The sequence below is a fragment of the Notolepis coatsorum genome (genome assembly GCF_963971535.1).
Source record: "Notolepis coatsorum genome assembly, chromosome: 1".
Taxonomy (NCBI): domain Eukaryota; kingdom Metazoa; phylum Chordata; class Actinopteri; order Aulopiformes; family Paralepididae; genus Notolepis; species Notolepis coatsorum.
In genome coordinates, this window is record NC_140165.1 from 298,152,406 (window position 1) to 298,166,347 (window position 13,942).

The window sequence follows — 13,942 nt, forward strand, 5'->3', positions numbered from 1 at the left end:
AATAAATGTAAACTATAATTAATAAATAACCAAATAAGCTATAAATAAACTGTAGTTTCCAAAACTCGTTGATGCCATAAGCTTCAGACGCTCTCAAACATTGAATTCTCCCGTTCCACATCCACGCACATGAAAGCCACTGACCACGACGTAGTATTAACGTAAGGTTATGTATATAACCAAGTTCTGTGAATTATGGTGACGCTCAGCATCATCTGCACTGTACTTCACTTCGTGCACAAGCACTGAATAAAAAATTCCACCATGTACCTTTACATCCCAACATTCGTCTGGCCACACCCCCATCCGCTTACCTTCATAAGCAGGTGTGTGGTCACCTACTCGCCTCCTTCCCAAACTTTCACCACAAGGCGAGATCAAGGGCCGCAGCGGCGTCTGATGCTGAGCGTCACCATAATTCACAGAACTTGGTTATATACATAACCTTACGCTCTGTTTCATTATGGCTTACGCTCAGCATCATCTGCACAAGAGGAGCTGAGCGGGAGCCATAGCTCGACAAATGTACCCCGCTGAGGCCCCCCACAACCATCAGACCGGGGAGGACCGAGCCCCCCGACCCTCCCTAATGGAGGATACCCTCCCTATTGGAGGCTTACGGGAGGGAGACGGATCCGACCGTGCGAAGAGGAACTCAAGCAACTCAACGCACAGGGTAAGCAGACCGTGGCTTGACCCCACAACTACGCACACGCACAACCCGCATGCCACCAGGGAACGAACGGAAGGAACAAACCTCGTTACTGCCCCCAAAATCACGGGGTCAAGAGCAAACCCAACCCCGTGGCAAGGCTGTAGCAGCGGAGCGCGAAGGAAGACCCAGACCCACTGAAGGGACTGGATCCCCTGGAAAAAGGGGGCCTGGAGAGGTCAATGACGCCAGGCATCAAGACCCCACCAGGCGGTCACTTAGTGACACCGCCCCCCACATCGCCAGCGTATTCGGATAAAGCCGCTCCAAGAGCGGGCCCTTTCCCCCCAATAGCACACCGCCTGGCACACTGACCCTGAAGAACAGGCAGTCAGCATGGCCGTAAGCACTCAAAGATTTCAACCAACGGAAGCAGGCAGCGCACCGGGGAAACCAGGCAGCAGGCTGTAACCTGAGCCTGGAGCACTGCGGACGAGACAGGCGCCAAAGGAGTCAACTGAAAACAGCCCCCCCGGTGGAAGGGGCGCATGCTGGCGTTGTTGATCACCATGACAAAGCATCCATTAAAAAAAACCCACCCAGAGGGGTCGAGGCAGAGAAGGCTGACATGATTGGCAGACGTCATGAACGTGCAGGGGCACACTCAACCGGGTAACCCGGGAGTTGACTCTGCTCCAACATACCAGGGAATCAACTACCCTCTCGGTACAGACGGTGGTTGTTCCTATAACCCCTCAAGAAAAAACTCCAAAACACACCTGCGGGTATACACCAGCTATACCGCAGTACAAGTGTTTCAGTTTCCAAAAAAGGGTTATCCCAGGCCTACGGTATCAACAAAACTTTACTTCGGACCGGGCCCGGCGACCCGGGAAGCACACAGGATTACCAGAGGGGGTCCAGAAGACCACCCCAACAGCCCCCTCTTCGCCATGCGTGAGAGAGGAGCGAAAGAAGGAGAACCAGCCCCTTACAATAGTGCCAGGTACAAAAGAGTACCCAACAAAGGGTCTCCATAATGCCTAACCCTGTGACACCCGGGCCGACCCGGCATTTTTCCCCCTGAAAAAAGCCCAAGTCCCTCAGGGTACCAGAACAGCAGATCTGCATCCCCGGCGGACAACGGGTTAACTGACCTGGACCAGCGTGACCAGAACCAGTCCCGTGCCCTAACCACGCCGACATGCCTACTCCAGGAGAAGGGGCAGATATGCGTGTTGATCTAAAACATGAAAAGAGGGCGCCACCCAGACGGGCCGGTTTGAACCGTGCTCGGTGGCCCACCCCAAGGGCGTGAGACCTTTCTACCTATGTTCTGATCTATTCCGTTAACATCCCCCAGATATGAACGAGAATCCGTCGAGACCCAGTAACAGGCTCTCGGAAGAGGAAAAAACCCCCATCCCAGTTGCTTTATAAAAACGCTGTTTTAATAACAAGTAACCAAGGCGTACTAGCCACCCGCATGATTTTTATCAGAAACACCCCGAGCCAGCACTATGTATGCGTCGGGACACAAAACACATCAATGGACAGTCTAACCAGACCCCACATTGATCCCTCAAGGCGCCTGGGAGAACGACAAGAAGGGTGTGGTGCTTCATATTCTCCACACTCTTTTATTAAAAAAGAAAGAAACACCGACTGACATGAATCCCACTTGACGCAGCCGAGGATAAAAACTGTTTACATTTTTATATCCCGTCATCCCTACCACAGAGGATCGACGGAACTCCCCAGAGAGACTTCCCACGTGAGCCATAGATTGAAAAGCCACGGTAACATTGAGTCATGTGACCAACCGACTCAAGTTACGCGTATATCGAGCGTAGTGGAACCTTAATTCCTACTCTCTATCCCGACACTTGACAATAACAGACCTTACATACGGGTCTAACTCACGGAAGCCATCGTCCAATAGCAACGTGCGTAGTGACGTGTGCTACGACAGGGGGAAACCCAAGACTCAACGCCTGTGATAGGTGCAGTCTGGGAAACACCCCCCCCCCTCCCTCCCTGCCAAGCCGCCTAACAGCTTGGCCCTGACTGAACTAATAAGAGAGGTAATAAACCCCCTGACCAATCAGAAGAGGGAAGGAGGGGTTTATCCGGTACCCCCTCACAAGCCCAACCCTTGCATACAACAATAACAAATAGCCATATGATACCTTTAGTAGCAATGCTAATGAATAGCGCAAGCTAATACAATGCACGCTAACCACAGACAATCTGTGAACAGGGTTTATAAGTTCAAGTTCAAGTTTCTTTAATAGTTGTCATACAGAAGTACAGAATACTTTTATACAAAATGCTTCTTACTGTTGCGCTCCAGAGACTGTGCAAGACAAGATAAGTATGAAATAAAATAACATAGTAAAATTAGAAGTAAAAAAAATGAGGTCACAGTGTTCAGTTTAGACATATGTACAATGTTCGATGCAGAATAGACGTAGTTACCATACAATATACAATACTGTGCAGTGTACTAATATACAATACTATATAGTGCAAGGCAGAAATGGAGAAATGGGACGAGGTGCAATTTAGGTACAATTCACAGTAGGTGTACGAGTTGTAGTGCAAATCCTTTATCAATAAATATAAAGTGTAAGTGTGTTTGTGTGATCTAAAGTGTGGAGAGTGGGTGCTGCAGTGTGTTGTTTGTTTGAGTGAGTGTGTGCGTGTGGGTGTGTGTGCTGTGTGCATTTGATGGTTGTTGCATAGTGATTATTGTTCGTTTAGCAGCCTGATGGCCTGGGGATAGAAGCTTCTTCTGAGTCTTTCTGTGCTCGCCTTAAGACTCCGGTATCGCTTGCCTGACCGCAGCAGTTCAAAGAGGCAGTTGTTCGGGTGGCTCGAGTCCTTAATAATTCTCTTAGCCTTCCCCTTGCACCGCTTGTTGTAAATGTTCTGGAGGGTGGGAAGCCCCCCTCCAATTGTGCGTTCGGCTGAACGTGTCACTCTTTGTAGTCTGCTACGGTCTTGTGCAGTGCTATTCCCAAACCAGGAGGTGATGTTGCCGGTCAGGATGCTCTCTATTGTACATGAGTAGAAGTTCCTAAGGATCTTCTGACTGACTTGGAACTTCCTTAGGCGCCTGAGGAAGTAGAGGCGTTGTCGTGCCTTCTTCACAACACTGTCAATGTGTGTGGTCCATGTCAAGTCCTCGGATATGTGGGCTCCGAGGTACTTGAAACTGTTCACTCTCTCAACCGGTGCCCCGTCGATGCTGAGGGGGCTGTAGTCCTTGACCCCCGACCTCCTGAAGTCCACAATCATCTCTTTTGTTTTGCTGACGTTCAGGGAGAGGCAGTTCTCCTGACACCACTGTGACAGGTTCTCTACCTCTTCCAGGTAGGCCCTTTCGTCGTTGGCAGAGATCAGGCCCACCACTACTGCGTCATCAGCAAATTTGATGATGGTGTTGTTGTTCCGCTGTGCTACGCAGTCATGTGTGTACAGGGAGTAGAGGAGGGGGCTCAGAACACAGCCCTGGGGGGCCCCTATGTTGAGCGTGATGGATGAGGAGGTGCAGTTGCCGGCTCTTACCACCTGGGGTCTGCCCGTCAGGAAGTCCAAGACCCACTGGCAGAGGTCATAGTTCAAGCCCAGGTCCCTGAGCTTGGCTATGAGTTTGGAGGGGACTATGGTATTGAATGCTGAGCTGTAGTCGATGAACAGCATTCTCACATAGTTCCCCTGCCTCTTGTCCAGGTGTGATGCTGCTGTGTGCAGCACATGGGCTATGGCGTCCTCCGTGGACCTGTTGGGGCGATATGCAAATTGCAGAGGGTCCAGGTTGATGGGGAGGGAGGAACAGATGTAGCCCTTCACTAGCTTCTCAAAGCACTTCATGGCTATGGAGGTGAGGGCTACAGGGCGGTAGTCGTTGAGGCAAGCGGGCGTAGATTTTTTGGGTACAGGGATGATGGTGGACTTCTTCAGACAGGTGGGGATGACAGCCTGTTCCAAGGACAGGTTGAAGATGTCAGTGAATACCGGGGCCAGTTGGTCGGCACAGACTTTTAGGACGCGGCCGGGGATGCCGTCCGGTCCTGCTGCCTTCCTGATATTCACTTTTTTAAAGATCTGTCTCACCTCATGATCTGTTACCCTGAACACTGAGTCTCCATCAGCAGACCCCCCCCCCCCCCCCCATTGCCGTGGTTTGTAGGCTGGTGTTGTTATTCACAGCCTCAAACCTCGCATAGAAGGAATTGAGATCATTTGCTAAGGAGATGTCACTGTTCAGTTTGAGGGGGGTGCCTTTGTAGTCTGTCATTGTTCTGAGGCCCTGCCACATGCCTCTAGAGTCAGCCTGTTCAAACTGAAGTTCAACTTTATCCCTGTAACGCCGTTTTGCCTCTATTACTGCTCTCCTGACGTTGTATCTTGCCATCTTGTGTTCTTCCATGTTGCCTGTCACCAGCCCGGTGTTGTATGCTGATGTGCGCACTTTCAGAGACTCACGGACGGATTTGTCTACCCAGGTCTATAACAAGACCAAGTCGCGTGTGTGTGTGAATCCTACACTCGCATCCATGTTGTAACACAGAAAAAACATTGATAGAGAGAGAGAGAACGGCTGAGCCGTGGTACGTTTTCATACGAGCATTACTGCAAACCCAACACAATACTGTTGTAGCTCAATATCACTGTGTAAGCAACAGAGCACACAACTAGCCTCTACCTTTATGTGGAGATTCAGGTCGAGGCAGAAAAAACCCTTTTTCAACCGAGTGTAGGCTGCAGGCCTTGCTTAAGCTCTAACATGAATGTAACCCTCCTATCAACCCATACTAGCGAAGATTCACACGTTGCAACCCCATCATATGGTTGGTGAATAAACACACAGTTTGTTAACAAAAAATACAGTCCCCCTTTAGAGGGGACTCTTTATTTTTGAACAAAATCATAGCGGGCTGGGAAGGGAACAGGGGGGGACCACAGGGGGAAAAAGTCACTGGGTCCTAGCGACGCCTGCCACGAGCCGCTCGGGATTTGCCACCTCGTGGAGCCCCGGAGGGACAGTAAACGATCGGCGGCTGGTCTCGACGATCCCTACCGTCGCCTCCGGGCGTAGATGGGCCGGCTGTCGTAGCGGAGGCGCCCTCTCTCCTCCTGGCCTTCTTCACCGAAGGTCCAGCAGTGGCGGTGGTGGCAGCGGCGGCCACGGTGGAGGATCCTCGACGACGTGGCAGCCGTCTGACTCCACCAGCGACATCGGGAGGGGGGAAATGAGGCTGGAGCACGGAGCGCTCCTCCTGCATCTCTCTGCAAGTCGAGGTCATCAATTGCAGGGCCGTCCCGAATAGTCCAGCATCGGAGAGGGGTGCCGTCAGAAGTGGAACTCTCTTTTTCTCCGGCACACGAGCCTGCTCCAGCCAAAGGTGGCGCTGGATCAGAGTTGCCAGGGCGCGCACTTTCCCAGCGGCTATAGCCTGCGGCTGAGTCAGATGCAGGATGGCTCCTGCCGACTGGGCGAGCTGGTCATGTTGTACATCAGTCAGCTCCATGCCGCCCGTCAATATCCCGGACATGAATCTCGCCAGCTGCGCGATGTTAGACGCGGCAGCTAGAGATTGTGTTCCGGTGATAAATGACTGGTCGCTCCAATATGCCAACCGCCTCGCCGATTTCCCTTGGGGAACCGGCTTCCGTAACGGCTCCCACACCACCTCCGGACAAAGGAGCGCCGCCATCGGCCTATCAAGCTGTGGCACGCCCTCCTTCATACCGTCGACCAAACCCGCCACCCGCGTGACTTGCACGTAGGCAGGAGTAAGGCCTATGATGTGGGAGACCACCTGGCCCTGACGGACATAGGCCGCCATTGAGGGGAAAAATGGGTAGACAACGTCCACCCCTCTCACCGGGCGACGTTGCCATAGATGACCTATGAGATCATCAGGGACAGGAACAGGCAGTGGCTGCGGCAGCGGCACGCGGTTTGCGACTGCCGCCACCGCCATGAGCTCGGGAAACAAAGCACGCAGTTCCCCCTGCAGACTTTCCTCCTCCGAGCCCGCATCCCTCACATACAGCAGGCTACTGGTCAAGGAGCCACATTCCGATGTGGCTGATAGCAGGGCATCCCGCCGACGAGTCAGAGGTTCTACCCCAACATCTTCGAACGAGGCGCCCCAAGGAGACATCTCACCCCCCTCCAGTGTTACCTGGACGGGCGGGAGACATGTCTCCAACGGGCCTTCAAATAAGAACCCGTCCGCCTCTATCATGTAGTCTTCTGTCTCCATCGGGCATGTAGAGACCGACGCATCCTCACCTGGCTCCAGCAACTCACCAAAACCAGGCCGTTCGCGTCTGCAAGCCACCATCTTGCGACGAGAGCGAGCTGACGCAAAAAGTTTGCGTCTCAAATCCCCCGCAACCAAGGGAACCGGCCGCCCAACAGCGGACGATTCCCCGGAAGCAGAGGAACCAGAGCCGGAACTAGGCCATCGCACAGGAGACGGCACTGGTGCACCAGCTCCTTGGAGAGGCAAACTACCCATCGGACGCCTACCGGGCGTGGCTGCCGACCACGAGAGAGGTCTCAGCCCCGCTCCAAGACGCACAACGGAGGCGGCAATGGAGAACCGCTGGTGAAGAGTAGCGTTGCGAGCGCGACCCTCCGAAGTAGACATTATGACTTCGTTTTTTTCTGTCGAATATATGAGAGAAGAAAAAAACAAGCAACAATGTAAACACGTCTCAACTTTCTTCAGCTAACAACCTCGTCAAGTGTGGGATCTACCGAAGGCACTTCCTTGTGGTGAAAGTGAAGAAGGAGGCGAGTAGGTGACCACACACCTGCTTATGAAGGTAAGCGGATGGGGGTGTGGCCAGACGAATGTTGGGATGTAAAGGTACATGGTGGAATTTTTTATTCAGTGCTCGTGCACAAAGTGAAGTACAGTGCAGATGATGCTGAGCGTAAGCCATAATGAAACAGAACAATTTAATATCCAATTCGGGTTACACTTTCAAGTTTCCTAATTATATATAGAGTGAGATTAAATAAAGTTTATCCAGGGAAATAGAGAGATATGCACAACCACTCGGCCTGACCGCCGGTACAATCTGCGTTATTTTCTTTAAAAACTAATTCTGTCACCCTGCCGCACCTGACAGTAATCAATGACATCACGGTTATCCTGTCAAACTAAAAGTCCCTCTGCCTATCAGCCAAATATCACATAAGAAACAAACTAACAACAAAGAAATCATTCTTACCAATAAACATGAATTGTCTTAACATTTTAACTTCTGTACTAATAATAATATATCTATTTGTCCATCTATTTAAACACCATGAAATACAGGTCCAAAATACTTTTCTATTAACTGAAATTATTCTTAATTACCAGACTAGGCATTTAGGCACCTACATAAACTATAAACTAAAATCATAAACTAATACTATACTAAACATAATACACAACGTATATTCTATCTATACAAGCTATACTATACAAACTGTATAAATAAACTATTAACTAGAAACTAAAACTAGAAACTAAACTATAGACTAAACATGATACACAATGTATATTCTATCTACACAAACTATACAATACAAGGTATATGTTAGCAGGTACAAGGTATGTTGGCAGACAAGGTAATGTATATGTTAGCAGGTACAAGGTATGTTGGCAGACAAGGTATATGTTAACAGGTACAAGGTATGTTGGCAGACAATATGTTAGCAGGTATATTTTATTAAAGCCCCCCATTGTAAAAGAAGTTGAATCAAAGAAAAGATTCAACTGAAAAGCCTGTTTATTATGTGATCTACCTTGTCAAGGCAATAACGAAAGGAAATCAAACAGAACCATGGAGAATACCTGGGGCCATGTGGAGCTTCTAATTTGCCAGGAGCTGAGGAAGGACGAGCTTCTCTCCCAAGCGGCATCCCTGTTTCTAGTCCTCTCTGTTTCTCTAGCCCACACGGTCCGGGCTGTAGTGAAACGTCTGAGCACCCGATCAGCCTTGCTCACGGATGGTGATCGGCTTAGTCTCACATTACCTGACGATGACTCTAAGATTACACCTGGACATGTAAGTGGCTCTGGTAACCAGGAGACCCAGTTGTAACAACTAAACCAAAAGAAATAGAAAACTGGATATAAGAGTTTATATAAGATGGGGGGGGGGGGGCAATCTGTCTTGAGTTGAATTTCAAGTGACTATTCAATTAATACTTTAAACACTTTTAAACATTACACCGTATTTTTTTCTATTTATTCTTACACACTTCTTATTATTTATTTATACACATAGTATTCTTGCACTACTTCTTCTACTTCATTTTAGCATTTTTGTACATTTTAGTTTTGTATATTGTATATTTTGTATAGTGTTTTTTTTCTCAGGAGGACAAATAAAAACAAAACTTGAAACTTGAAACTAATAAATTTACAAATGTGCAGGTAATCGTAGTTTAACTAATCTCCATTGTATTAAAACTGAGTATAAGTCCTTTTCATGGAGGCCCTTTTCACAGGGTCATCGCCGGGTAAGCACAGGTGTAATTAATAACATTAATCTCGTTCCATTCCAGTGAGGCAGCATGCACAACACCAGGGTCCTGGCTCTGGCTTGCCTAAATGGAACGTAACCATAATTAATGTTGTTACACCTGTGTTTTCCCTGCGATGACATGTCAAAATGGCTGTTGTGAAAAGGGCTATGGACTGTGACTACAGTGTTTTCAATATGGTTGTACATGTGTGTGAGTGAGTGAGTGAGTGAGTGAGTGAGTGAGTGAGTGAGTGAGTGAGTGAGTGAGTGAGTGAGTGAGTTCCGACCACTGCCACCAAGCCTCTTCAACTCATTCATAATGCAGCCGCCCGCCTGATCTCAAACCTACCGAAGTCGGCCCATGTCACCCCACTTCTTAGAGACCTACATTGGCTCCCCATTGCTGCACAAATCCGCTTCAAGGCCCTCAACCTGGCATATCGTGCGGCGAAGGGAACGGCTCCCGCCTACCTCCGGTCAATGGTCTCTAACTACACACCCTCAAGACCTCTATGCTCTGCATCTTCTGGCCGCCTCAGACCCACCCCTATCCGAGCTCCGGACATTTACGGTGGCCAGTTTCGAATTGCAGCCTCCCGTAGGTGCTCTTTAAGAGCGGTTTTGAATGTGGGTAGGGATTCAAATTTTTTTTACGGCTGTGGGTAGGGCGTTCCACATTGTTGTGGCATAATTGCGAAACGTGTTTAGTCCCTTGTTTGTGCAGAATCTGGGTTGCACATGATTTGTGGAACTCCCTCTGGTGTTGTGGGCGTGGTATTCACTGACCTTTCGGAAGTATTTCGACATGTACATGGGTACCTGAGTGGTGTAGTGTATCTTGTAGACCAGGCCCATTGCATGTTGCTGTACTCTGTCGTCTACTCTAAGCCATCCTAGGTAGTCAAAGTGGGCAGGGGTGAGGTGGGTTCTAGGAGTCAGGTCAAGCAGCCATCACCCCAGTCATCACACACATAATAAACCTCTCCATAAAACAGGGACACGTACGCAAACACTTCAAAATTGCGAGAGTAACACCCCTGCACAAAAAGGGCAGCAAATTAGACCCAGGCAACTACCGCCCTGTTTCTATCCTTACCTCCATCTCGAAAGTCATGGAAAAAAGAGTATACGAACAGGTCGAAAAGTACCTTGCGGAAAAAAATCAAATCTACGAATTCCAATCTGGCTTCAGAACATCCCACTCCACTGACACATGCCTTCTCTATTTGAACGACCACATCAAACAAGAGGTGGACGTGGGCAAATACTGCGGCATGGTCATGCTGGACCTACAAAAGGCCTTCGACACTGTCAATCACTCCATTTTGATTGACAAGCTAAAAGCAATTGGTTTTGATAGTCTATCAGTGAGCTGTATGCAATCCTACCTGGAGGGGAGAGAACAGATGGTGGAGGTAAACGGTACCCAATTCCCCCCCCTCCCAGTGAGCTGTGGTGTTCCACAAGGAAGCATACTAGGACCACTACTGTTCCTAATTTATGCAAATTACATGTCGTCAGCTTTTGACTGCAACTTGTTCCTGTTCGCGGATGACTCAGCCCTGCTGGTCTCTGACAAGAACAAGTTACAGGTTGAAAAAACCCTCAGCTCGGAACTAGGCAAAATCTGCATCTGGCTCGCTGATAATAACAAACTATCATTACACCTGGGTAAAACAGAGTCCATTCTCTTCGGTTCAAATAACCAACTCAGCAAGACCGATGGCTTCTCAGTTACAGTGGGTGACAATATTGTCACAAGGAAAGATGAAATTACATACATAGGTTCCATCCTAGAGGCAAATCTTTCCTGTGACAAAATGGCATCCAATGTAATAAAAAAAGTCAACCAACGAACTCGATTCTTGTACCGGATCTCCTCTCTGGTAAACAAGAATACCCTGACGACTCTTGCAGGAGCACTCATTCAAGGGTACTACGACTATGCTTGCACCTCATGGTACCAAAGCACCTCAAAGGTGCTAAAAACAAAATTACAAACATCTCAAAACAAACTGGTCAGACTACTGCTTGACCTTACTCCTAGAACCCACCTCACCCCTGCCCACTTTGACAACCTAGGATGGCTTAGAGTAGATGACAGAGTACAGCAACTTGCAATGGGCCTGGTCTACAAGATACACTACACGACTAAGGTACCCATGTACATGTCAAAATACTTCCCAAAGGTCAGTAAATACCACAACCACAACACCAGAGGGAGCTCCACAAATCATGTTAAACCCAGATTCGGCTCAAACAAGGGACTAAACACCTTTCGCAATTATGCCACATCAATGTGGAACGCCCTACCCACAGCTGTAAAGGAATGTGAATCACTACCCACTTTCAAAACCAGTCTCAAAGAGCACCTACGAGAGACTGCAATTCGAAACTGGCCCCTGTAAATGTCCTAACGCAACCCCCTCCAATGTACAATAAATGTCCTATTAAACCCAATAATACACGAGACCCTCTTCTTGGAACCAAGTAAAGTTTCGTCGATAATCCAATGTACACTTACCCCCCCCACCCCACCCCTTTTTGTGCAGGGGGTCACTCTCGCACTCTGGCAGTCAAAGAGCTGACATACAAATAAAAAAAGGTCTACATTAACTCTTTCCCTGCCAACAACGATTTTATTCGTATTTGTCCGCCAATCGAATAACGCCAACCACATACGTTATTGGATCGTTATTTCTTTTATTCGCTATTTCCATTCATAAATCAGCCAGGTATGCTGTGGTACTGTGTGGCAATGTGTCTGAGATCGCAACAGTCAGATACCGCCGCCTGGTTGTATGTGGCCGATGTTGCACTCCCTTTGTGTCGCTGTGTGTGGGGCTGTGCGTCATTGAAAGTCATCCTGGCGGAGTTTTCTTGTAACGTGGATCAAGATATTCATCCAATCACATTGAATCGCCTTCGGGACGCCAGATTCATTATGCTTTTGGGGGTTATGGCGTAGGCCAAATGGACATACGATCTAGCAGATGGCAATCAAATAATTGGAATATTCTTTTTGGAGTCTCATCGGCCACAGGTAAGAACAATTTAACATCAATTTCAGCTTGGTTGTCCATTGTTTTCATAGCCATCGCCCTGATCAGCGTATGCTGTTGTACTAACGAATGCCGTTATTGACAATCAATTAATCAGAAACGACCCCTCCCCTTTCATGCATGCATGATGGAACATAATATACAGATCATATGCATTTGAATTTTTTATTGTAGCGTGTATAGGGACGAAATGCCAATGGATTAAGTATAATATGCGTCGCGGGCTATTACTAGCCTTCCAGGAATTACCCTAGACCACTCTAAAACTATACTTATATTCACCACGGTATAAAACGAGAATGGATGGATGGAAAAAAGATTCCTTTTTCACATCTTGAACGATAGATACTCGATGTCAAATGGGCCATAGTATTGCATATATAGCTATAATATTTAAATAGTTATAGCCCTGCAAACAAGGTGAGCGACTCCCACCGTTTACAGCTCTGGCGGTAGCTGCTACAGGATGAGGCTAATTCAAGGCTAAGTCAAGTTCAAGTTTTGTTTTATTTGTCACATATAAGGTACATGTACATTACAGTGAAATGCTTGGTTCTGTATGAGCCTCCTGGGATTGTGCTTCATACAGTAAAAAAAGAGTAAAAAGAATAAAAACCAAACACTATACAAAATATACAATATACAAAACTAAAGTACAAAATGCAAACAAAATGCAAAAATGCAAAGAATTAGGTAGAAATGTAGTGCAATTATTTTAGTAATAAATAGATTAAATATGGTTTAGTGTTAAAAAGTGTTTAAAGTGTCAAAGTGAATGTTAAGGCGAATGTTTAAAGTGAGTGTGTGCATGTGGATGTGTGTGCAATGAATGTAGAATGGGTGAGTTAGTGTTGCATAGAGTCCACATTGAGCATCCTGGTGGCCTGGGGATAGAAGCTCCTTTTGAGTCTCTCTGTACTGGCCATGAGACTCCGGTAGCGCTTGTCTGACCACAGCAGTGCAAAGAGGCAGTTGTTTGGGTGGCTAGAGTCCTATAGATGTGTTCATGGTTTTGCAATATTTAATGCGTCCTTAAATGGTACATTAAATAAAGATAAATTTTTCGCCGTCCATTACCCACGTTAGTTTGGTGGGTAGTCAATGATTTATGGCAATGTAATGGCTATTTCATGTGCAATGGAATAGCATTGTGTTTGTTGACGTTATAATATTATTTATTAGTTGGCTGGCTAGCTAACGCTAATGCCAGTGATGTTCTCATCCCTTCTTACAAGACTAGACGCCATGTCTTACAAGTTCTCCTTTCCAGGTTGTCAAAGGGGTAAACCTAACCTATGAAAACTTTGTGGTGGGTGTTCGAACTGCAAAGTAGAAAATTGGCACTCATCAGAAGGCTGCCCTAAAGAAAAACACATGCTGTAAATCAGTGCAGCACACGCACATGTGATATCTAAAAGAAAACCTATACTCAAGATGTTGTGCTAGATTTTAAATACATTAGATATGTATTTTCTATCTATGTAAATCACTTTAGAGAAATTAAAGAATATCCCCCATGAAATGTCTCTTGTTAGTTAATGGCTATTTTGTGTAATCTCCCATTGATTGCTGTGCTTCGAGTGCCCTCTGCTGGCAAAAGTACATTAGATCATCTTCTTCCCTACACATCCTCTTTGGTAGAGCTTTGCTGTTTAGAGTATATTATTGTACCAAATGGTAAGAG

General features: G+C 47.4%; 1 protein-coding gene across 1 annotated transcript in view; it reads right to left on the reverse strand.

Annotated features, from left to right (window-relative positions):
- The window catches only part of wdr95 (WD40 repeat domain 95), a gene marked incomplete at both ends in the record, with an annotated part of 53,154 nt that extends 44,566 nt beyond the window's left edge, over window positions 1-8,588 (reverse strand). Inside the window, one exon of the mRNA XM_084310552.1 lies at window positions 8,521-8,588. Coding sequence (XP_084166678.1) covers window positions 8,521-8,588 — 68 coding nt within the window. The remainder of the gene's footprint in view (window positions 1-8,520) is intronic.
- Window positions 8,589-13,942: the final 5,354 nt, after the last annotated feature.